This window comes from Pecten maximus, chromosome 11, assembly GCF_902652985.1.
Source record: "Pecten maximus chromosome 11, xPecMax1.1, whole genome shotgun sequence".
Classification (NCBI taxonomy): Eukaryota; Metazoa; Mollusca; class Bivalvia; order Pectinida; family Pectinidae; genus Pecten; species Pecten maximus.
Genome location: NC_047025.1, coordinates 34557558 through 34584107, shown reverse-complemented (window position 1 = coordinate 34584107; position 26550 = coordinate 34557558). Strand labels below are relative to the sequence as shown.

Here is a 26550-nt window from a genome sequence, read left to right as displayed (position 1 = left end):
ATGATGTTTTTACCAATGTCCTCCAGACGTCCAGAACTACAGGCTCCCCTGTTAGGTGGGTAATCCCCTGGTTCTGTTTATTTTGGATGTCAACTGACATCTATCTGGTCATTTAATCAGTAGTTTGTTTGTAATGGGTAGAAGATGACCACTCCACTCTGCTGGACATTCCATCAGGAGGTGTGTGTTGGGACTGAGAAATTATGTCTCTACTCTGTCCTCACCAGGTGTTCAACAGACATGATAGAAAACTTGGTACCCAGTGGGAACACTTCTCATCACACCCAAAACTCTGAGACACCAGTGACCTTATCGTAGAGAAATTCCCTACTCCAAGACCTTAATGCCATGACCTTGTCCCTTCCCAACACCTTGACATGGGCCTACCCTCAAGCCTTTAAATGCCATGACCTCACCCCTACCCCATACCTTGAACTTGACCCTATTCCAAGGCCTCCAAATGCCATAACCTCGCCCCTACCCCCACCTTGATCTGGGCCCTACTCCAAGGCCTATAAATGTCATGACCTCGCCCCTACCCCCACCTTGATCTGGGCCCTACTCCAAGGCCTTTAAATGCCATAACCTCATCCTCACTCTACACATTGACCTAAGGGCCATTACCACCTAACCATAACCTCGTCCCTACTCCACACATTGACCTAAGGGCCATTACCACCTAACCATAACCTCGTCCCTACTCCACACATTGACCTAAGGGCCATTACCACCTAACCATAACCTCGTCCCTACTCCACACCTTGACCTAAGGGCCATAACCACCTAACCATAACCTCGTCCTCACTCTACACATTGACCTGAGGGCCATTACCACCTAACCATAACCTCGTCCCTACTCCACACATTGACCTGAGGGCCATTACCACCTAACCATAACCTCGTCCCTACTCCACACATTGACCTAAGGGCCCTTACCACCTAACCATAACCTCGTCCCTACTCTACACATTGACCTGAGGGCCATTACCACCTAACCATAACCTCGTCCCTACTCTACACATTGACCTGAGGGCCATTACCACCTAACCATAACCTCGTCCCTACTCCACACATTGACCTGAGGGCCATTACCACCTAACCATAACCCCTTTCCTACTCCACACATTGACCTAAGGGCCATTACCACCTAACCATAACCTCGTCCCTACTCCACACATTGACCTAAGGGCCATTACCACCTAACCATAACCTCGTCCCTACTCCACACATTGACCTAAGGGCCATTACCACATAACCATAACCTCATCCTCACTCCACACACTGACCTAAGGGCCATTACCACCTAACCATAACCTCGTCCCTACTCCACACATTGACCTAAGGGCCATTACCACCTAACCATAACCTCGTCCCTACTCCACACATTGACCTGAGGGCCATTACCACCTAACCATAACCTCGTCCCTACTCCACACATTGACCTAAGGGCCATTACCACATAACCATAACCTCATCCTCACTCCACACACTGACCTAAGGGCCATAACCACCTAACCATAACCTCGTCCCTACTCCACACCTTCTCCTTACTCAAATCCATAATTGTCATTTACAGTAATATTAAAATCATAACAACTGATTTCCTGGGTTAAAAGATGATGCATTGCAAAATTCTACACACCGAGGGGCCCTCTTTACCAAGTCCCACCATTCTACGGTTACTGTAGACTATATTTAGACCCTATATGATCAATATCCCTTTATCCAAACAGAAGGATTTTTTTTTTACTCTTTGGTCCTATCAGAGAGAGAATATACCTTTAACTTCCCAGACAAAGCATCAAGGAAACACATAAAGAGTGAAGTCAACTGTGTAATGGACAACATATTTGAGCTGAAGCATACTTGATTTTACTTTCTAGCAGACATCACTTGACTGCCTGTGTGGTCCTCAGAGACGATTAGGTCCTTATTTTATACAAAATGTTTCTACATTTGTGTTGGTGCAAGAAACTTTGGATTTAAGACAAATTATGCTACCTACACACAACTTAAGTTGACTTACTCCGAAATAAAAACAAAGCTTGACATTTATGTGGTAGACATGTAATAAAAAGTTGAAAATAAAAAAAAAAAAGTTGAAAATGCATAGTTGTTGTGATCAGGTATATATAGTTATCAATGCTATTTACATTGCTACTCAAAATGTTGTAATCCTTATTTTAAACTAAAACAACAAACTGCAAGAACCCCAAAAATATTTCTACATACGACACACATACAACACATACAACTACATAAAACACACATACAACTACACAAAACACACATAAAACACACATACAACTACATAAAATTACATACAACTACACATACAACTACATAAAACACACATATAACTACATAAAACACACATAAAACTACATACAACACACATACAACTACATAAAACACACATACAACTACATAAAACACACATACACCTACATACAACTACACATACACCTACATACAACACACATACACCTACATACAACTACACATACACCTACATACAACACACATACACCTACATACAACACACATACACCTACATACAACTACATAAAACACACATACACCTACATAAAACACACATACAACTACATACAACTACATAAAACACACATACAACTACATAAAACACACATACAACTACATACAACTACATACAACTACATAAAACACACATACAACTACATACAACTACATACAACTACATAAAACACACATACAACTACATAAAACACACATACAACTACATACAACTACATACAACTACATAAAACACACATACAACTACATACAACTACATACAACTACATAAAACACACATACAACTACATACAACTACATAAAACTACATAAAACACACATATAACTACATAAAACACACATACAACTACATACAACACACATACAACTACATACAACTACATACAACACACATACAACTACATACAACTACATAAAACACACATACAACTACAAACAACTACACAAAACACACATAAAACACACATACAACTACATAAAACTACATACAACTACATAAAACTACATACAACTACATAAAACTACATACAACTACATAAAACACACATACAACTACATAAAACACACATACAACTACATACAACTACATAAAACACACATACAACTACATAAAACACGCATACAACTACATAAAACACACATACAGCTACATACAACACACATACAACTACATACAACTACACAAAACACACATAAAACACACATACAACTACATACAAGTACATAAAACACACATACAACTACATACAACTACACAAAACCCACATAAAACACACATATAACTACATAAAACACATACAACTACATAAAACACACATACAACTACATACAACTACATACAACACACATACAACTACATACAACTACATAAAACACACATACAACTACATAAAACACACATACAACTACATAAACACACATACAACTACATAAAACTACATACAACTACATAAAACACACATACAACTACATAAAACACACATACAACAACATAAAACACACATACAACTACATAAAACTACATACAACTACATAAAACACACATACAACTACATAAAACTACATACAACTACATAAAACACACATATAACTACATACAACTACATAAAACACACATACAACTACATCAAACACACACGTATACAACTACATCAAACAATTTCCTTTTTATATGAAAGTGTAAAAAATTAATGATCACTATTTATTGCATCATTTCAGAATCTCCAATTTGATAAAAGAAACAATTGCATACAAATGTTAATTAAAGATATCTTTATATATATTTTTATATATAACACCTTAACATATCTATGTTAATAACTTATTATCCCAACAACTCTGATATACAATGCTCAATTCTAAACTGTCTTACAAATGTTATTAAAAATAACATTTTGTTTACCGATGAGTATTAAACACTCTCGATCTTACACCACTTCTATCTTACAACTATCAACATATATAATGTTTCAATACATGTACGTGTTTGTTAAGAACCATATATCACCGGTAAAATCGCAGTGACAAGGACATATCTGTCTGGGTGTTAATCAATGATAAATCACAAAAACTGTGATGAATGTCAATAGGTTAATCAACTTTCCTTCAATAAATGAAATGTATTATCTATAGTTTGTGAAATCAATATACATACCGAGATGAACAAAGGTTATACCATCCATTTCCGACTTGAGTGTATACATCTCTATACAACTGTCCTGTCAACGTATTTATTGTCATGAAGTGCTATGTAAATTTTATCTATATAAATGCTCCGCCATACACACATTCAGTAACTGGAGATGAAGCAGAAATTGTGATGCATTAATTCTTGCCTGTCGAGAAATGATTAGATTTTCAAGGTCAAGGCTATTGAAATTCAGTTTGTGGGTAGAGAAGGAGAAAAGGTGTCGTGGCCTTAAGAGTGCAGTTGTACAATTACGATTATCATCACATAGGCGGTCAGTAACTACAATACTCATCTGTCTGTAGAGTGAGGGAACTTTGTATTGTGATAATCGTACACTATCACACAGAAAGTGTGTCAACCAGATATACTGTATCTACCTATAGATAAAACATTAGCCAACGTGTAATAAAGTGAAGCATATACAAAAATACATTTCATAGATTAATAAACTTATCTCATTGTTCTCATTCAATACCACGAAAGGTTTTATCAATATAGAGAATATTTCTTTATATCTAAGGATCTGCTTTATAACAAGAGGTCCAATGGGCCTGCATTGCTCACTTGTCATTAGTGCTTTAATGATTCTCTGCCTTTTAGTTAATCTGGTTGTTTGAATTTAAAAAAAAAAAAATTGGCCCCCGAGACCTTGGATATGGGTCGAAGTCATTTCTTTTGAAAACTTTGTATGGCTTCATCCTACCAGCCTACCATCTAAAGGCCTTTCGGTTGATAATAAATATAACCAGTAACAAAAATTGTCCACTAGGGATCACTAGGGGTCACTAGGGATTGAGCCTGGGACCTCAGCTCTAGCTTACTAGTTTGCTTTAGATCTAGCCGAGCAGTATATTGCTGCTAGTATTTACAAGCTTTACATGTCAATGGATTTGACCTCAGTGACCTTAAATATGGGTCAATGCCATTTCGTTTTGCAAAACTTTGTCTGGCGTCACCCCAGAGACCCACAAGCCAAATATATTTATTTATTCTTTGTTTAAAGGAAATGGTTGATGTCGACACTATGGACACCACACCACTGCTAATAATATACTAGAAAAAGTTTGTAAGACATATATACATAATCAAATCTACACAAAATCTACCATAAAGAAATACAGGTCAAAGTGATCTATATTTGATAACCGTTTGGTTGTACTGGAACTACATCGTAAATGCAAAGTCTAACAAACTGAATATTCATATTGAACAGACAAACAGAAAGACAGACAGAAAGACAGACAGAGAAGGCACACAGTTGAAGCCTCATCACCAATGTGGTGAGCCAGGCTATATCTATTTATAAATACTTACTACATGTATATAAATGTGTGACTATCAACTTTAAGTGATCCAAGGCTAACCTGTTTTCACTTATAGGCCTGACCTAATATGTCAGTGTGTCCTTGTTACTAACCCCTGCTTACCAAATGTATATCTCAACCGACATGTTCAAGGTAACTATTTTAACAACTTCTGCATGACATGCTAACTCTTGCCATTTATTACAATCTCTGTTGAGGTGTCAGCATATATGTGACCATGTGACATTCTGTAAAATCCGGTCACATTTATACATTAACCCATCCCTGGATAAGTTTTTCTGTAATGATATAATTAGTAGCAGATGACACACTTGTTTTTTTTCTCTCTAATTAAATCTGAATGTGTATTGTCAATATACATCTATAAATTCATTGTTAATTGACTGTCAATATATATACAGCTATATAAAAACTTAATTATGTTGATTAATTGTCAATATACAGCTATAATTTCATTTTAATTTATTGCCAATATACATCTCTAACTCCATTATGTCAATTAATTATCAATAAATATCTACAACTTCATTTAATTTATGATTTAGTTAATCAATTTAGCTGCTTTAATAGCATGAAATGTGACATATTTGTTTAATTAAAGCTGTAATATTCAAAATGAGCCCAATCTAAATCAAACTACAATATCTAAATAGCTACTGACACTAAATCTCTAAAATCATTATCTGTAGGTGTTGTTTATGGTCAAAAAGGAGATTTCAAGTGATTAAAAAAAAAAGTTTTAAATGATTCCAACAATATATGATCCTGTAACAATATTAATTTTCCTATGATTATTGATTTAAGGTTAGTGTTCTTTTACGTGAATTTAAACAATTACTTGCTGCTAACAACATTTTTGTCGATTTTATTAAACAGGAATTTATACTTGGAAAATTTAGTTTCAGTGATGCTGATTTGGTATAAGATAACCTTATTTTACTATTGATTAAACAATATTTGTTTAAAATGAAATGTTTAGAAAAAGATATCAATTTAATAAGTTTAAAGAACCATATACTGTTTGAACTGAAAGCTCATAAGCTGATGATAGTTAAGCATAAGGCATACCGAAACAACGTTGAGTTACAAAATAATCTTGAAAACTGGCTTAACATATGATTTTAATGATTTTAATATATATATGATGTGGTTTTATTTAATGTAACAGTTTTGTGCTGACAATTTAAAGTTCAGGTATATACTTTTACGTGTACATTGTATACACTATTTACCATCTGTGTAATCATACATGTATGAATATATATAACATTATATCTAAATGAATATGATGTATGCTTGTAAGTTTGAATGGACATGTATTGTATTTGTAATGTGTTGTTGATAAAATTAAAATTGAATAAAAAAATTGTTAAAAAAAAAAAAAATGATTATTGATTTTCATTAAATCACGCATTATCTAATCAATCTTTGCTGGGTCAGATTACACATATAGATCCCATTGTAGGTGATATAAGTATATATAAGAATACTATCACCAGTAGATAAGGGTCCCCTCCCCCTGATTTCAGCCCCAGTTTAATACTGATAAACTATAAAACTTCTCCCAGTGAAAACTTATCCCTCTTACATCAGAAACAGCCCTACAGAAGATTACATCAGAGGAAGACATGTAATCTTATAGCTCCCTGGGATTTAAACAATAGATTTTGAGCAAAGGTAATTAACTGGGGCTAATCATGGACAATTAAAATCCTCTTAAAACTGAGATAGAGAAGGGTTCCTTCCTTATCTACTCCTGGTAAGCTCTTACAAACCAGGCCGATAACACGGTGTGAATTTCTGGTCAATATTTAAGCAACACTCAACCAAATCATAGTTATTTCAGTGGAAGATAATGATAAGAAGATAAGTTGAACTGTAAACTGGCCATACAAGGGTGAATATGATATAATGTTAACACTGGACTAGACCTCAATTATCACACACCACAAATTTACAATCTATTCCCTCAGATTTTTGTGGTGTTTTGAAACTTTTATAGATATTTCTAAGTTAAGAATGTTAAGATTTTATCACTTGGATGGATATTGAACTTGTTGACACCAGCAGTGTCCCCCCACAATAGTTCAGGATAAAGGGGAGTGTTTGTTATGGTGTTAACTAGAGTAAATATTTACATCATTTAAACAGTGATTGGTAATTTGGTGGTGTTAGTAGATATGTACCATAAGAATAACATCCCTTTTTCCTATAAGAAAGAAAAAGAACATAACAAAACCAAAAAAAAAAAAAAATTAAAAAATATTGATATAATTAAATAAATATTCATTCATATACATTGAGGTAATATATTCAATACAAAGCACCAACATTTTTTAGGAAGAAAAAACTTAATGTAACCCAGCTTTTATATTGATATTAATCTAATTTATAATTTCCAGTATCATCCATCCCAATGTAAATCATTTTATCTTCAGTTTATATATAGGGCCTTTTAATCAGTGGATACACACACGTCACAATCACTGTATAAGCCAATAACAGATGATAAAATGTGTCACAGTACACTTGCACGATATATATATGATGTCACAATGTAGACTATCAGGCAAAGAGCCGAAATTATCTCAAAAATGACTAAGAAAAGCAAGTTTTTTTGTAAGGAAATACATTGTAGGTAAAAATATACAGTGGAACTTCTCTAAACCAATCATGCATGGTACATGTATATTTGGCCAGTTTAGAGAGGGTTCGGTTTAGAGAACTGATCCATTTTAACCGATCAGGATCCAGAGATACTATTGATCGGATGACATTTTGCATTTTTGAAGCAGTGTTGATATTATGAAGATCATGAATATATAGAATGCAAAATTTATATAATTTATACTATTAAATACATTCTAGTACCAATACTTAAACAATACTTATACTAATGCCATTATCATATCATATCACAATGCTGTCATTGACCTGCATCCAGCCTGTCAATACACCTCCGTGATTATGGGGAACGATGATGGGTATTTATTGAATCATTGCAAACTAGAATGGGTTTACAAATAAAGTAAATAACAATCTTAGATATAAAGGTGTATGCTCTTACCCAAAACACTTTTAAAGTGGATTTTGGTGCCAAAAAACTTAAGTCCATAAAATGGTGAAATGCAAAAAAAACATAATCAATCATAGACCTCTAATGAACAAGTAAACCAAATAAAAAGGTTGTGAGGTGTATACTTTTGGACTGCCAAGCTTTCCAAAAACTTTAAAGTGTGGTGGGGGTACAGCATTAGCTCACAGCTCACACAAAGTTAAACAATTCACACAAAAATAAACAGTTCACACAAAACACATTAATTTATATTCACTGCCTTAGTCTCCTTACAGAAATTGACACAATTTAGACTTAAATTTTATCATCTTTCTTTAGTATTATGTTTTAATTGTAAATCGTATTTTATAGATTTAATCAGTAGTTATGATAGATATATTTTCAAATACAATACTGGATAGATTTCATTTTGGCATTTGACTTAACAGCCTATTAAATTAGTTCACCCAATAAACATGTATAGAATTTATGAGTACTTTTGCGAGAGAAAAGTAGGTAACAAGTGGGTATACTAACAAGTGGGTATACCAGGTTATCATTGTGAGGATAACAATGGCAGAATATTATCTTTTTGCCATCTCATTTTAGACTTCATCTTGAAAGTTCAAATCAAATAAACAAATTCTTTAGATAATTTAATGATAGCACAGTACATAATTTTGAGCCGAATGTACCTGATTTGTGATAGTGTGATAGTATAGAGATAAATCGGTGTTCAGGTTCTGACTGGTAAGGCTGACGAGCAGTATAGTAGGTACAGCAGCTGATAAAGCTTGTTGTTGCTGTGATAAGTTATCAGTGTACCTGTATCTACCTGGCTGCTCATCAGGGACACCGATATACAGGTACCTACCTATCACAAGATAACATCATCTTAACATATCTCAGGGGAGATAACTCACTTACGTTATTACAAAGCTGGGGGAGAAATATATGCATTTCCATTACATTTTTTCTTAGCTGAATTTGTTCAAATATTTTTGCAGCTAATAAGATTATTAATACATAATATTATCATAATATAAAGGCCTAGATACAATGCATCTAGTTGATATATTTGGCTAGATATATCAACCCCAGCTCTAACACCCTCCCTAGCCATATATCACCCCCACCACTAACACCCTCCCCCAGCCCTATATCAACCCCACCACTAACACCCTCCCCCAGCCCTATATCAACCCCACCACTAACACCCTCCCCTAGCCCTATATCAACCCCACCACTAACACCCTCCCCCAGCCCTATATCAACCCCACCACTAACACCCTCCCCCAGCCCTATATAAACCCTAGCCCTAACACCCTCCCCCAGCCCTATATCAACCCTTCCACTAACACCCTCCCACAGCCCTATATCACCCCACCACTAACACCCTCCCACAGCCCTATATCACCCCACCACTAACACCCTTCCCCAGCCCTATATCAACCCTAGCCCTAACACCCTCCCCCAGCCCTATATCAACCCCAGCTCTAGCACCCTCCCACAGCCCTATATCACCCCCACCACTAACGCCCCCCCCCCCCCCATATCACCCCACCAATAACACCCTCCCACAGCCCTATATCAACCCCACCACTAACACCCTCCCACAGCCCTATATCAACCCCAGATCTAACACCCTCCCACAGCCCTATATAACCCCCACCACTAACACCCTCCCACAGCCCTATATCAACCCCACCACTAACACCCTCCCACAGCCCTATATCAACCCCAGCTCTAACACCCTCCCCCAGCCCTAAATCAACCCCAGCACTACCACCCTCCCCCAGCCCTAAATCAACCTCAGCACTACCACCCTCCACCAGCCCTATATCAACCCCAGCTCTAACACCCTCCCCCAGCCCTATATCAACCCTAGCCCTAACACCCTCCACCAGCCCTATATCAACCCCAGCACTAACACCCTCCCCCAGCCCTAAATCAACCCCAGCACTAACACCCTCCCCCAGCCCTAAATCAACCCCAGCACTAACACCCTCCCCCAGCCCTAAATCAACCCCAGCCCTAAATCAACCCCAGCCCTATATCAACCCTAGCCCTAACACCCTCCACCAGCCCTATATCACCCCCACCACTAACACCCTCCCCCAGCCCTATATCAACCCCACCACTAACACCCTCCCCAACCCTATATCAACCCCAGCACTAACACCCTCCCACAGCCCTATATCAACCCCACCACTAACACCCTCCCCCAGCCCTATATCAACCCCAGCCCTAACACCCTCCCCCCAGCCCTATATCAACCCCAGCTCATGCACCCTCCCCCAGCCCTATATCAACCCCACCACTAACACCCTCCCCCAGCCCTATATCACCCCCACCACTAACACCCTCCCCCAGCCCTATATCAACCCCAGCTCTAACACCCTCCAGCCCTATATCAACCCTTCCACTAACACCCTCCCCCAGCCCTATATCAACCCCAGCTCTAACACCCTCCAGCCCTATATCAACCCTTCCACTAACACCCTCCCCCAGCCCTATATCAACCCCACCACTAACGCCCTCCCCCAGCCCTATATCAACCCCAGCCCTAACACCCTCCCCCAGCCCTATATCAACCCCACCACTAACACCCTCCCCAAGCCCTATATCAACCCCACCGCTAACACCCTCCCCCAATCCTATATCAACCCCACCACTAACGCCCTCCCCCAGCCCTATATCAACCCCAGCCCTAACACCCTCCCCCAGCCCTATATCAACCCCACCACTAACACCCTCCCCCAGCCCTATATTACCCCCACCACTAACACCCTCCCCAGCCCTATATCACCCCCACCACTAACACCCTCCCCCAGCCCTATATCAACCCTAGCCCTAACACCCTCCACCAGCCCTATATCACCCCCACCACTAACACCCTCCCCCAGTCCTATATCAACCCCACCACTAACACCCTCCCCCAGCCCTAACACCCTCCCACTCTCACCCCCTACCCTAACCCCTCCCCCCCTATATCAACCCACACCTCCCCAACTCCCCCTCCCCCAGCCCTAATCACCCCCTACCCCTCCCCCGATCAACCCCCCTCATCCACCCCCTCCCCCAGCCCTAACACCCTCCCCCACCACTAACACCCTCCCCCGCCCTATATCACCCCCCACCCTAACACCCTCCACCAGCCCTATATCACCCCCACCACTAACACCCTCCCCCAGCCCTATATCACCCCCCACTAACACCCCCCCCCCGCCCTATATCAACCCCACCCCCAACCCCCCCCCCCTCACCCCCCCCATCCCTCCCCCCCCCCCACCTAAACCCGCCTCCCCACCCCAGTCACCCCCCACCCTCACCCCCCCTCCTCCCTCTCCCCCCCACCCTCCCTCAATAATCACCCCCCAACATCCTCCCCAGCCCTATATCAACCCCAGCCCTAACACCCTCCCCCACCACTAACACCCTCCACCAGCCCTATATCACCCCCACCACTAACACCCTCCCCAGCCCTATATCAACCCCAGCTCTAACACCCTCTCCCAGCCCTATATCAACCCCACCACTAACACCCTCCCCCAGCCCTATATCAACCCCACCACTAACACCCTCCCCCAGCCCTATATCAACCCCACCACTAACACCCTCCCCCAGCCCTATATTACCCCCACCACTAACACTCTCCCCAGCCCTATATTACCCCCACCACTAACACCCTCCCCAACCCTATATTACCCCCACCACTAACACCCCTCCCCAACCCTATATTACCCCCACCACTAACACCCTCCCCAACCCTATATTACCCCCACCACTAACACCCTCCCCAGCCCTATATTACCCCCACCACTAACACCCTCCCCAGCCCTTTATTACCCCCACCACTAACACCCTCCCCCAGCCCTATATTACCCTCAGCTCTAACACCCTCCCCAGTCCTTTATTACCCCCAGTTCTATATCGCCCACCAGCTCTATATCACCCCCAAACCCTATATCACCCTCCCCAATTTCACTATGTCGATATATATATAGATCTGTTTATCTAAGACAAAATAATGTAAGTAACATATCATGTGATTTATAGAATATAAGGATTATGAAGAACGTGTAGCAAATTGACAGCCAAAGCAAACACTACTTGATCTGTTAAGAAGGCATGCACCTTTGTTTTAATGTTGAAGTTATCTCCCTTAAAAATTTACTGTCCCTGAACATAAACAGTAACATAACTAGGATTTCTTTCAGAATTTTAGTGATCTAAAGAAAATCCTCAGCGAAAGGGAACTTTGGTCTAACTGGAAAGAACTGAATAGATTTTAGTTTAACTGGAAAGAACTGAATAGATTTTAGTTTAACTGGAAAGAACTGAATATTTAACTCTCTGTCCTAATCTCTCTAAAAACAACTTCCCAGTACATGTATACATGTAAGTTCAATACAAATCTTCTATCCATTGACTCCATTCTTGCTACTTTTTACATATATTTTGTGAACAATGAACTCCTTAATTCCTATAACCATAGTTATATTATTGCTTTCAAGATTTTCTAATTTGCTGAAAAAATGTAGCTAAATTTGAAAATTCTGTGTCATATGTTATGTCATCAATTATAATATAAGGTTTGTAAAGTCAGGTAACGGAAAGTGGCCTTCTATATAGAATATAGTAACGGCAAGACTAAGAAATGAAGAAAAAAATACTGCCTGTATTATGATATTGAAACAGTAAATATTTTCTACACTACATCATAATCAACAACCATATTTTCTAATTAAAAACTCTTACCTGCAATAATCTTTAACCATTTTTGTGCTGAATTCCATTTCTTGTAGAGCAATATTTTTCAAAATATGAAAAAACTGTCAAACACTTCTTTTAAAGTTATGTTTTTATATTCCCCACGATATAAGTAGTTACCAGATCCAAATTCCACGAAGACACAGTAAAAAGGAAAAAAATATCTACTTTCTAGAGCAAAAATTAGCAGTGTATATTATTACTGGTGTAATATAATATGAGGAAAATTTGTTGTATTAAAGTTTATTAACACTTGTATATCTTTGTACATTGGACATGTACACCAGGTACAACCAGTACAAATTTCACAATTAGTTAGCCCTGGTATAAAGTACAAAGATATCTGTATCTATTGTGTGAGGTCCAATCATCTATAATCCACCCCATTAACACTTCAACAGACCATCAATATATTTCTGTAACATTTCAGGCATTCAACCTGCATACAAAAAATCATGTGTATTTTTTCTTTTTTATAAAATTGCAATAGAAAGAATTGAATTCACCAGGTAAAATTTTATCTGCTATGTACATACTCCAGAGTTCCCTCCCTTGAATCAGAGAAGCTTCAGCAGGCATGCATTAATTTCAAAGCCAGCTTTGAGTCCCGAAATGAAGCACTACTGTAATAAATTCATTTAACCAATGTAAAATTGAATACCTGAAGATCTACAAAAAATCAGTAAGAATAAAGGTGCTGAATTGCAGAGAATCTTAATTATTACACTTCTTAATGAGTTGAAACAACCATAATTATATGATCTGAAAAATATTAACAAAGACTATACATCTGGCATTCAGTTGATTTAGACCAGCTTTCACAATTATACTTCAGGACTTTTTAAAGCTGCATATTCATTTGTTATTCAATGTTCCAAACTTGATATGCAATGCAGAACGACGTAATTTGACAACAAATTAAAGGGTGATTATATCATGGTATCAGCTTGGTGCAGTGGACATAAATCAGCCTGTGAACATGTTTGATCCTTATACATTATACCAATCATTAGCGATAGACAAAGAGTACAGTCCACAGAACACTAAGTATGGTCTGTATTATATACAGCATTGCCAAGTTTTCTTCTCCAGTTTCACACTTGCCATTTTCAATTGGAAAACTCCAGTGACATCTGGTAATTATTTACTGCACAATATATCCCTTTATTTGTAAAGAAACATTTGTCGTTTTCATAGTGGTTATAGAACCCACAGAAATAATTACCAAGTCTTTAATAGAAATATACTTGAAAATCTGTTGTTTTATGTGGTGGGGTCTACGAGTGCTTGAACAACCAAACTTCCAAAAGATAGAGACCATCCAGAAAAAGCAGCAACTATATACGCCCCCTAGAAACATTTCAGGGATTAAAATGTCAGCTTCTGTTGTCTTCAAACAACCAGGCTGTGGGCTACAGAAAAGGGAAATTTGAAAACTAGGGCCCGGTTTCTTCAACGTTGACATTTCTTAATTTGAGGAAATTCCTTGAACTAACTTTTTTCCCATCGGAAAGCATTAAGGAAAAAATCTTACTTAGGAACGTTCTACAAATTCTGAAATGCTTTCTTAAGGAAGAAGTTAAGGGATTACCTTAAATGCAGGAATATTGATAAAACTGAACCCAGACATGGTGCAGGATACAACACATTATAGAAACAACTGGGTAGCAAATAAAAAGAAATCTACGGTTTGGTTTGGTATTATTTTGTTTAACGTCTTATTAACAGCCAGGGTCATTTAAGGACGTGCAAGGTTTGGAGGTGGAGGAAAGCCAGAGGACCCAGAGAAAAACCACCAGCCTACAGTCAGTACCTGGCAACTGCCCCACATAGGTTAGTGATAAAGTGTCAGGGACACTTTAACCACTCGGCCACCGCGGACCCTAATCAAGGAGATGGCCAACATACAGGCAATAATAAGCAGTCTAGCTCAAATAAAACAGTTTCTGGGATTTATGTTAAATAAATGACTTTCAACTTAAAACAATGTTTATTTTTCCAATGTGATAAATCTTAGAATATTTCTCTTACACAATGAAAATTATATGTGCATTGACAGCTTTGTGTTCTTATACAGAAATTCTTCAAATAAGTGACAGCCAGCCCTGAACTCATTCAACCAAATCAGTCCTGATCGGTGATGGTTCTTACCAGTTTTGTCCTATTATATTTCAACTTGTCCATCCTTCTATGCCGATTCTCAGTCCGTATTCTATCAGATTGATATGTCTACCTCGGAGTTTTACCTTTCTATCGGTCCGTGTTCTATTAGATTGACATGTCTACCTCGGAGTTTTACTTTTCTATCGGTCCGTGTTCTATTAGATTGATATGTCTACCTCAGAGTTTTACCTTTCTAACGGTCCGTATTCTATTAGATTGATATGTCTACCTCGGAGTTTTACTTTTCTATCGGTCCGTGTTCTATTAGATTGACATGTCTACCTCGGAGTTTTACTTTTCTATCGGTCCGTGTTCTATTAGATTGATATGTCTACCTCAGAGTTTTACCTTTCTAACGGTCCGTATTCTATTAGATTGATATGTCTACCTCGGAGTTTTACCTTTCTTGGAGGACTGAGAAAACTTCCTTACCTTTCTTGTCCTCTAGAAATGACAAGAGTTCCTCTCGGAGACTCCCTTCCCCTTCCAGTAGCTGTTGATGTTGATGAGCATGATGATAATGGTCATACATCTGATGATGAGAGAAGCGATGATAAGAGGGATGACTTGCTTCAGGCACCTGTGCAGTGTTATTATGATAATCACCATTTTGAAATGTTTGTCCCTCGTAAGCTGAATTTATCCACTTCATTGTGACTAGATCAGGATACCCTAACGGCTGTCCAGCATCTTTTGCAAACTTGCAGGATGAAAATTTGGTCGTGTGACAATTGGTTTTAAGCTCTAACAGGTTTCCTTCCCGGCTGATTTGAGTGTAGGCATTCGCGGGGCTCGGCGTCATCAACCCTCTATCAAGCATCTTAGAATCAGCTGATTTGAATGGTCCTTAAGAGTTGTCAATTGAAAACACTATAATGACTCGCTAGTCAATTCTCCAGTTAGGGTGACTTCATTGACCCAGATACAGTAGAAACACTTCAATCTGCAAAGTTCATGTGACGCATCTGATGCTGAGGCAGATGGTCACGAGTTACCGACAAACTCAAATGTCGTACATAGAAAAAACAAGATTTGTCCTTAACCTTACCTCCAGTGCATCACGGTGTTTGGATTCTGGGTACCGTAGTATAGTCCTGTAAGTGAACTAGATCAGTTAGAGGGAGATTATGTCGACAGAGTATGCCCGAAGATGAAAACGTCCTTGTTCTTTTTATTTAGTGTAATGCACTTTAGTGTCTCTGCAAACTTGAATAATTTCCGAAGGGAAATGAGTACAGAATTGTTATAACTACGAACATTACATCAAAGGGATGATAGCACACAAAGAACTAGTGTTTGATATGTCCTGAGTCTCCCCCGCAGTCAGGATGTCAATGAGGGTCGCTCCGACTCATCAGACCACACAAACCACAGATCTAAGCAAGCTTTCAATAGATATGTGACAATGTCAGTTTCCAGTCAAAATGACACAATTTCTATAAATTATGCAATAATACCCACAGATGTAGCCTTTTGAACTGATCTGACATCCACAGATGGAGAAAAAATGAAATGACAACATGTCCTATATACAGTTGATTGCTTCCTGCAAACTCAACAGAGTGCATGGCATGGTTCCAGATTTGTGTTGAAATCCCACCACATCACTTGATCTCTCAAACCTTAAAACAAACACCTGAAAGCTGTAAAATATACAAGTGTCGAACCACGACTTAAAGTCAGGAAGGCTTAGCAGTCATCACATCTAATGATCACAGCACATAGGTGACATCTTAAACCTTACACGACAGGAATTACACAGGTAGAAAATAAATCATATTTATGATACAAACAGAAAGTTAATCTAAGTAATGTAGACAAAATAACTAGTAAGTCAAATTAAATGCAATGTACCTTTCAGTCCAATAAAAACAGATTTAGGTGTTTAATGAAAAAAACTAATTGGAGAGATACCTTGTAAACATGAGATCTTAAAATAGATAAGCTCAACTATTTTTACCTGTAAATATTTTATCAACAGCTAATTTTATCCACATCCAACCTAATTAGTGACAATTAATTTTACAGACACCACACTTTATCAACACATGATTTTACCCACACCTGACTAAATAACCGGCACCAATTTTACACTTGACCAACACCTAAGTTTAGCCACACCTAACTTAATTACTGACACTTAATGTACAGATACAACACTTTCATCAACACATAATTTTACCCACACCTAACTTAACATGTCGGTTTATGTTTGTTGGGAAGCTGAGAAACGGACCGGTCTGTGCTGTTGTGGATGTGTCCTTGGGAAAGACATTTTACCCTCATTGCTCTGGATGGCATGTGGTAGGCCTCCAGTATGTTGTTCTGTGAGGTAGTCACCAACTACTACAAGAAGACCCTGCCCCAAAATGACCTTGGCGGTTCACCAGCAAACAAACCTAACCTCATTACTGACACTAATTTTACAGACACCACACTTCACTATCACCGACACCAAACATCAAATTACCACACCTGACTTAACTGAAATGACGTAACTTTGTCAATTTGAAACTTAACTAACACATGAATTAAACCAATTACACCATTCAATTAATAAGTATTTTGATAAGTGTGAATTCAATTATTTACCCTTCAGAGTAAAATGACCTTGCCACTTAATTATATTTAAGTATAGCATTATCTGATATCTGGTTACATGGTATTAATGTCTGGTGCAGTTGTCGTAAGCATTCTTGACATTTCATCTTAGAGATTCACACAATTAAATTGTTCATAGTCAAAACATAAACATATTATTGAATCTGTACATAAATAAATCAATTAGAGTTTTTTAGGTCTTCTAGTGGAAAAAAATAACTGGCTTCATCAGTACTATAAATACTCCTGATGAAAGTATTAGTATTCGTGTAATAACTAAATTACAGGAAGTATCTAAAGTATTATTGGGAAACCACGACTGGGAAGAGGATTACACTGACTCAACAAACATCTGTCAAACCCTCAGTTTAATCCACTCGGATCATCACTGATACTTTATAACAACAGTCTTCCTGTAGCAGTGTACTCTACATAGAAAGTAATATCTGAGAATAAGGCCTTTCAACATCCAAGAATGGTATTTAATACAATAATACTAATATAATACATTCAGACCATACCAAAGGAGATATTCCATAGATAATGTTCATTAATACAATAATACTAATATAATACATTCAGACCATACCAAAGGAGATATTCCATAGATAATGTTCACATTGGAAGGATCTCTGTTGAACACCACAAGGTATCCATCGACAGGAGTTGGGTTCTCCTACCTTTTCCTAGAAAATACCTTGTTTTTTAACAAAATGTTCAGCTGACAAATGAAGTTTTATTAAAACCAGTAATTGTTACAGTATTGTTCAGTTACCAACAATGCTGACAGGCCACATTAGTGTATTTTGTTGATTTGAGTTAACGACCGGCCATTGTACATGTTGTAACCTCTCTTGGGTCAATGACCGAAACACTATTGTAACAAGTGACCATAGTTAGAAATGTTTATAATGAGCTGAATTAGCCATGTGTTATTGTATGTACATACTAAAGTGTTCCATCTTACCAAGCTGCATTAATTATATTTATCTGAAGGACAACAACCTCATTTATCAAAAAGTGTGTATACCTATCTTATATAGCAACACTTCTATATATGTTCATAGTTCTATATTAACCGCACAAAACAATGAAAGTTTATACATAAACCATTCAAGTTAAACAGTAATTAATACATGATGATCTGGATTAATGGCAATGTATCAACTGGATTAGTTGTTTATAATGTATAAAGGGTTTGTGGCCATGAATTGGCTGGTCTGAGAGGGGTTGAGGGAGGTGGGCTTTAACTGAATATTGCATATAAGGTAAGCTAAATAATCATCACAGGAGATGTTTCAGCTGTTTGGATTAGGTTTGGTTTTGAATTACTCACTGGTGTTATACTTTTAGTCTTCGAGCTACTACTGACGTGTCATCAAATATGTCTACTAGTTTTACATTTATGACGGAGCCACTGGCAAATGACTTTAGAGTGTAATCACACAGAAATGTCACATGTTGACAGGGTAGTGTGACACCACATCCAGTCAGTTTCACTGACAAATGACTTTATAGTGTAATCACACAGAAATGTCACACGTTGACAGGGTAGTATGACACCACATCCAGTCAGTTACACTGACAAATGACTTTATAGTGTAATCACACAGAAATGTCACACGTTGACAGGGTAGTGTGACACCCCATCCAGTCAGTTACACTGACAAATGACTTTAAGTTTATAGTGTAATCACACAGAAATGTCACACGTTGACAGGGTAGTGTGACACCACATCCAGTCAGTTACACTGACAAATGACTTTATAGTGTAATCACACAGAAATGTCACACGTTGACAGGGTAGTGTGACACCACATCCAGTCAGTTACACTGACAAATGACTTTATAGTGTAATCACACAGAAATGTCACATGTTGACAGGGTAGTATGACACCACATCCAGTCAGTTACACTGACAAATGACTTTATAGTGTAATCACACAGAAATGTCACACGTTGACAGGGTAGTGTGACACCCCATCCAGTCAGTTACACTGACAATGGTTGGTCATTTCCTTCATCTTCAAAGTTTCGAGCAGACAGCAGCAAATGTTACAGACAAATGCTAGAGTTCAGGCAACAACAAGACAAAATGAGTCGACCAATATCAAGAGAGACATCAGAAAGAAAAGAGTTGTTAGAAAGAAAGAATAGATACTAAGAATTAAGACCTCATTTATTTATTTATTTACATGTATAGTCCAACAAAGATAACAAGAATATAACGTAAGAATGTCTTTATAGTGACTCTGAACTCTGAAATACACAAGAATTTGTCGTCAAGCTTATCAAGAGCTATTGGTGACTACAAGGCATGACTACATATTACTCAAAGGAAAAACGTATATTAGTAAAGCTGCTGACAGTACACATCATCATTACCAAATATGGGTGTATCACTGACCGATGTATTGTTGTAACAGTTGTTGTGCCATAGGTCACTGACTGAGAAACTGTGAAGTAGCCATTATAAGTTACATCACTAACTACTACAATGCACCCAGACTTGACCTATATGTGCTGGTGGAAATGAATCATCTGTGTTATAACAAGTTCATTCATTGTATCTATTGGTCATAGTCACATGTCTGACCTTGTATATATAGTTACTGCGCACAACAACAACAACAACCACAAAACCCGAGCAGTGTCACCAAGAGTGATCAAACCTAAATGCACTACCTCCATGCATCCCACACTTCCTATATCAGCATGCTGCACTAACTGTACATCACATCTATCATTGTATCCACGGTCATCTGTAATGATAGACATTTGTCATGTGTGTCTTACAGGAAAACACCATATTTTGATATCAGGTCCCGTAATCCCCATGGACATACACAAATATTGTAGGCCCTATGACTTCAATGTGACATACAAAAATGTATTTGACAAGAAGAAACAAAACATTTCCGTCAATACAGTTTAAATGATATATAGATTACATTAAAAATAAGCTGTTCTAGCACCAACCCTTTATCAATGTAAATTATACATTTATCTTTAAAATTGATATATGTCTGACTGAACTGTGATAAAATTAATAGAATTACACCCACAACATATGTAATTAAATTTTGAAATAAATCTCCATCTTTTCCTTTGTTGATTTATAAAATCACTTCCTCCCTGTAAGAATTTCTCTGTTCAACATCCTCAATATAATCTCCTTTAAACAAGTATGTGTATATCCTTTATCTCATTTTTTCTGTCTATCCATCCTCTCCATTATACCTGCTTTCTATATATGCTTCTCCTTCCTTTTCACTAATTAAATTCTTCTCTATAATTATTCATCCCAAATCATTTTCAGTTTTCATTTCAATTTTCTCTTCCTATCTTTTCACCCTTTTCATTGCAATGTCACCTCTGCCTCTCTGTCTTACTTTTTATAATGCCCTTTGTCTGTCCATCCTGCTCATTATAACTTCACTTTTTCTATCTATCATTTTTTATCTGTCCATCCTGTTGATTATAACTTCCCTTTTTCTATCTATCATTTTTTTCATCTGTCTATCGTGCTCATTATAATTTCTTTTTTCTTCTGTCCCAAATCTCTTCTAACATACTAATTAACATTATATTTTGTTTTTTTCTGTCTACGCTTGTCAAATCCTGCTCGTGAATATTTCCTATTTTTTTCTCTGTCTGTCCATTCTGCTTGTTCTGTATCTGTCACAAGCGTATTAAGTGTGATGAGAAGTGTCATCTTCCTCAGCTTTGACTGTAAACACTTAGGACCACTCTGTCATACTGTAACTCAACACTGTTGTTTGGAGTAGAGAAGTGGAGATTTCTTCTCCTATAGTACACTCTTCTGCAGAATTCTTACATATATCAAAACACATACCACAGTCGTTCTAATAACCACTCTATATAACACACACTTACCACAGCCATTCTATTGAACACCCTATATAACACACACTTACCACAGTCATTCTAATGAACACCCTATATAACACACACTTACCACAGCCATTCTAATGAACACCCTATATAACACACACTTACCACAGCCATTCTAATGAACATCCTATATAACACACACTTACCACAGTCATTCTAATGAACACCCTATATAACACACTTACCACAGTCATTCTAATGAACACCCTATATAACACACTTACCACAGCCATTCTAATGAACACCCTATATAACACACACTTACCACAGCCATTCTATTGAACACCCTATATAACACACACTTACCACAGTCATTCTAATGAACACCCTATATAACACACACTTACCACAGCCATTCTAATGAACACCCTATATAACACACACTTACCACAGCCATTCTAATGAACATCCTATATAACACACACTTACCACAGTCATTCTAATGAACACCCTATATAACACACTTACCACAGTCATTCTAATGAACACCCTATATAACACACTTACCACATCCATTCTAATGAACACCCTATATAACACACACTTACCACAGCCATTCTAATGAACACCCTATATAACACACACTTACCACAGTCATTCTAATGAACACCCTATATAACACACACTTACCACAGTCATTCTAATGAACACCCTATATAACACACACTTACCACAGTCATTCTAATGAACACCCTATATAACACACACTTACCACAGTCATTCTAATGAACACCCTATATAACACACACTTACCACAGTCATTCTAATGAACACCCTGGCCTACTATATATAACATACACTTACCACAGTCATTCTAATGAACACCCTGGCCTACTATATAACACACACTTACCACAGCCATTCTAATGAACGCCCTATATAACACACACTTAAATTGGTGGATCTTTTGGTTTAAAATGTTTGTTACATTTCCTTTTGATAAACCACATCATGATTCCCATAATTTACTGTCCCAAATATTTTTTACAATGTTTTCAAGGTCTTTCATTCAATTTACTGCATTTTGTCTCCATATATCAATTCACCTGGATCATGATTAGAAATTGTTTCTTTGATAACTTTTATTAGAAGAAACTTGCCTCGAAAATTTATTCCTTGTTACAGATGAATGGGCGTGTACCTTTTAGTGACTTGCTGAATCACAGATTCATGTTACATATACAAACATTTCATTTTCGACTGCTTTAAATCAAGTAATTTCTTTATTGCTATCAAAATCTCCAGTGTGAAAACGAGTTAGGTTTCACGAGGGTTTCACTACATAATCACTTCGTCAAGCTCAACCTACACACCTATTTTTGTATTTCTTAGAAATGACGTCAGAACCCAATCAGAAGTATTCTACTTTCATTTTAGGTACCAAATAGAGAAACAACTGGAGATTTCACTTATTGATTGCCAATTATGAAATGCCAGTCTAAAAACAGTATTAAACAGGTGAGGGTCATTTTTGTGAACCATGAGATGACTTTCCAATGTCACAATAAACTAATCAACGAGAGTAGGTATGAGTTATCTCCCCTCACACAAACCAGGCAGCAACAGTAACGATTAGTGCAGAAAATAGCTAGGAACACTCATTGACAAAGCAGGCCATTGGTTATGATTTTAAATGGTTTTTCTTTAATCCATGTATCTAAAACAGGAATGTTTGACCATATAAAAGTATAAATTATATTACAAAATAACAAACAAATACTTTGCAGATTGGGACAGTGCGGTTTTTTTTTTGAGTGAAAAATTATTTGGACCCATCCTGAACTCATCACTGTTTATTGTAGAAAAAAGAAATAGCCGATTACTCCAGGAGTTCTGAATGCTTTGGTCCTTGCCGAGATCGGTGATGACTAGCAGATGTTGGCTGTACGAAGCACAGCACCTAAAAAGTTGATGAAGTGACACCATGGTTCACTCGATTCTTTGGGTAGTTGAGTCACATTTTTATATGTATCACAGAACTTGTGACTACTACAATGCAAACAAAATTCATTTCAAATTACATAGTACTTTTTTTTTTACATATGCTTTATGTTTATTACCAATGATACAGTAACAACCCTGCCCTGCTCATCAGCGACACTTGTAAACGTGGCCAGGTACAAGTGTAATGTACCAGCCAGAGATAAATGTCACACAAGCAGGCATATCACTTCCAGCCCCGTTTCCTGTATTAGGCCGTTTTAAAATTATTGAAATTTGAAATGATTTTAAGTATAGGCATTGCTATGTATTTTTAGCAAATCTTTACACGTTCAGACACCACTGCACCATATTAACTCTGAAAATATCTTGGCTGTAAATGGGTCATAATTTAGAGAGCTTTTATTTGATTAAAATATATATTAGTTACTATCTTTTAATTCTAATCTAATCTTTCATTGATGTGGTGGCTCCGTAAAGCTGTATCATCATCCTACATATAGCAATGTAAAGTTTTTTGCATGTGTTTCGTTTGTACTGTATCAGTAACCGTCTTTGTCCGAATGGTCCTCTTGGTCAGTGTTACGTCATTACAGATTTACTTGTTTCATTTGTTGTTCTATAAGATGGCTTGGCAGGATTTTAGGTTGTTTGTGCATTTTAGTCCGATATTTTCCGACAGACATATTAGAGAGATGTGAGTCTGTGTTATTTATTAGATAACTCAGATATCTATATTTGATGAGATTATCTGTACTACTTTACTATACTGGTTACTGGTAAATTAAAAGTATTTATAGGAACATTACCATGATCTAAATATTTTTTTAGGTTTTTAGCTTATAGAATTTGAATTTAAATGTATGATCTATCATATTTCATAAAACTATTACTTTATGAAACATACATATTTGTCAGAGGATTTTATATTTATGCCTAAGTTACAAAATGTCTTTGAATATTCATTTTGATAACCCCAATTAGTGTTACCCACTGATGAGTTGTGTGTTTTCTTTATGGACATGGCTCCGAGCCACACTTAGGTATGTGTGATGCATTTATTATACCTATTTATCATACCTATTTAGATTGTATATTGTACAAAATAAGATATGACTATAAGTATAGATAAATGCATCTTTCAATGTTTGTAAAACTTATACAATTGTATTTATATCATGAGTATTAGACAGAAGCGTAATGCATCGTATCCCTTTTCTAGTAACTGTAAGAGTTATTTCCCCTGATCATGTTTGTAACTTAATGTGTTTATATGGTTAACACTGTAGCTTTGTTGTTTGTAAAACTAGATTACCCACTCTCACATGGGTAACTATAATAAAAAAAATATTTGAAAAAAAAAAAAAAACGAAGAGCCACAAAGCTTTATCACTCACCTGAATATTTCAGTGATTATGGAAATTTATTACTTTCACACAAAATTGGTTCCCCTTCACAAAAGGATGCTTCAGACCAAATTTGGCCGAAATCCTGTTGTCCCTATACAGATCAGGAGTTTGAAGAATTTTCAGTGTAGTTCAAGAAATTGCCTATACCCGTAGCAATAAGCCAAATTGCCACCATCCACGGATGCTTCCAGTCAAATTAAGTTAAATTCGAATCAGTGGTAAAGAAGAAGTCATTTGAAAAAACTGTTGATATACATACAAAAGATGATAGATAATGGGCAGACGCCACACCCCTTGGTATGACATAACCTCATTATGTTCCTTTGGCGCTGCTGAGCTAACAAGTGATTAATACCTCTCTACATGTATTTTCAAAGAAGTATGTATTCATTTGTCAGCTTATGATTCAAATGATTTTATGATGAGAAGGAAGCAGTGCTAAGTCATGGTCAATAGTCCAATTTCTCAGGAGAGCCAAGGGGAATCTATAGATAATGTCTAAAACTGAATGTGCCGGGGGGAATAACTGTTGTTATGCATAGTTCACCAAACGGTATATTATATAATCTGTATTCAGCCCGATGAAGTATGAATTCACATTTTATTAAATTTCAAGTCTTTCATTAAGAAGAAACCATTTACGAAATTCAAGTAACATATGTAAGATCTAAAGTTTAGGAGTTTTTGTATAGAGAAGGACAATTTCCTGCCACGATGGAGTACACATATAGAAATTGCAGGTCTCTGGCATGATAATTCACAGCTCTACCTCTGGAATCCTGCTCTAAAGAAGCATGCTTCATTAGGTATCAGCTGAGTGACAGAGACCCATCCAATAATGGAACGTAATAGAAATAATGGAGCAAAAAATAAATGTGGACATTTGTTTGTGTTTCAAGGCGAATGATAAGCAGAAAACTGTCACATCACTGAATGGTATGACATATCTAGTATTGTCAGTGTTTCTAAATGATAAAAGTTCATTATACAAACTACAACATAATCCTAGCAGTGTAAACACTACAGAAATCAGAGGTCTCATCAACAGTAGCCGGATACTAACATCACCTTCCAAGGAGACCACTTCAGTCAGGACTGGACAAACCCAGACAAAACCCTCTT

General features: G+C 37.3%; 1 protein-coding gene across 4 annotated transcripts in view; it reads right to left on the bottom strand.

Moving 5' to 3' along the window:
- LOC117337242 (hepatocyte nuclear factor 4-gamma-like) overlaps positions 1 to 26550 on the bottom strand; it is a 46179-nt gene that overhangs the window by 12626 nt on the left and 7003 nt on the right. Inside the window, exon 1 of one of the 4 annotated variants that reach the window (XM_033898121.1) lies at positions 15995 to 16668. The exons of 1 other annotated variant lie outside the window; for it this stretch is intronic. In XM_033898121.1, the coding sequence (XP_033754012.1) occupies positions 15995 to 16382 (388 nt within the window). In that variant the 5' untranslated portion in view covers positions 16383 to 16668. Of the gene's footprint in view, positions 1 to 4210; positions 4340 to 13387; positions 13409 to 15994; positions 16669 to 26550 lie in introns of those variants that run through there. 2 more of the 4 variants (XM_033898125.1, XM_033898123.1) reach the window with 2 other exon arrangements.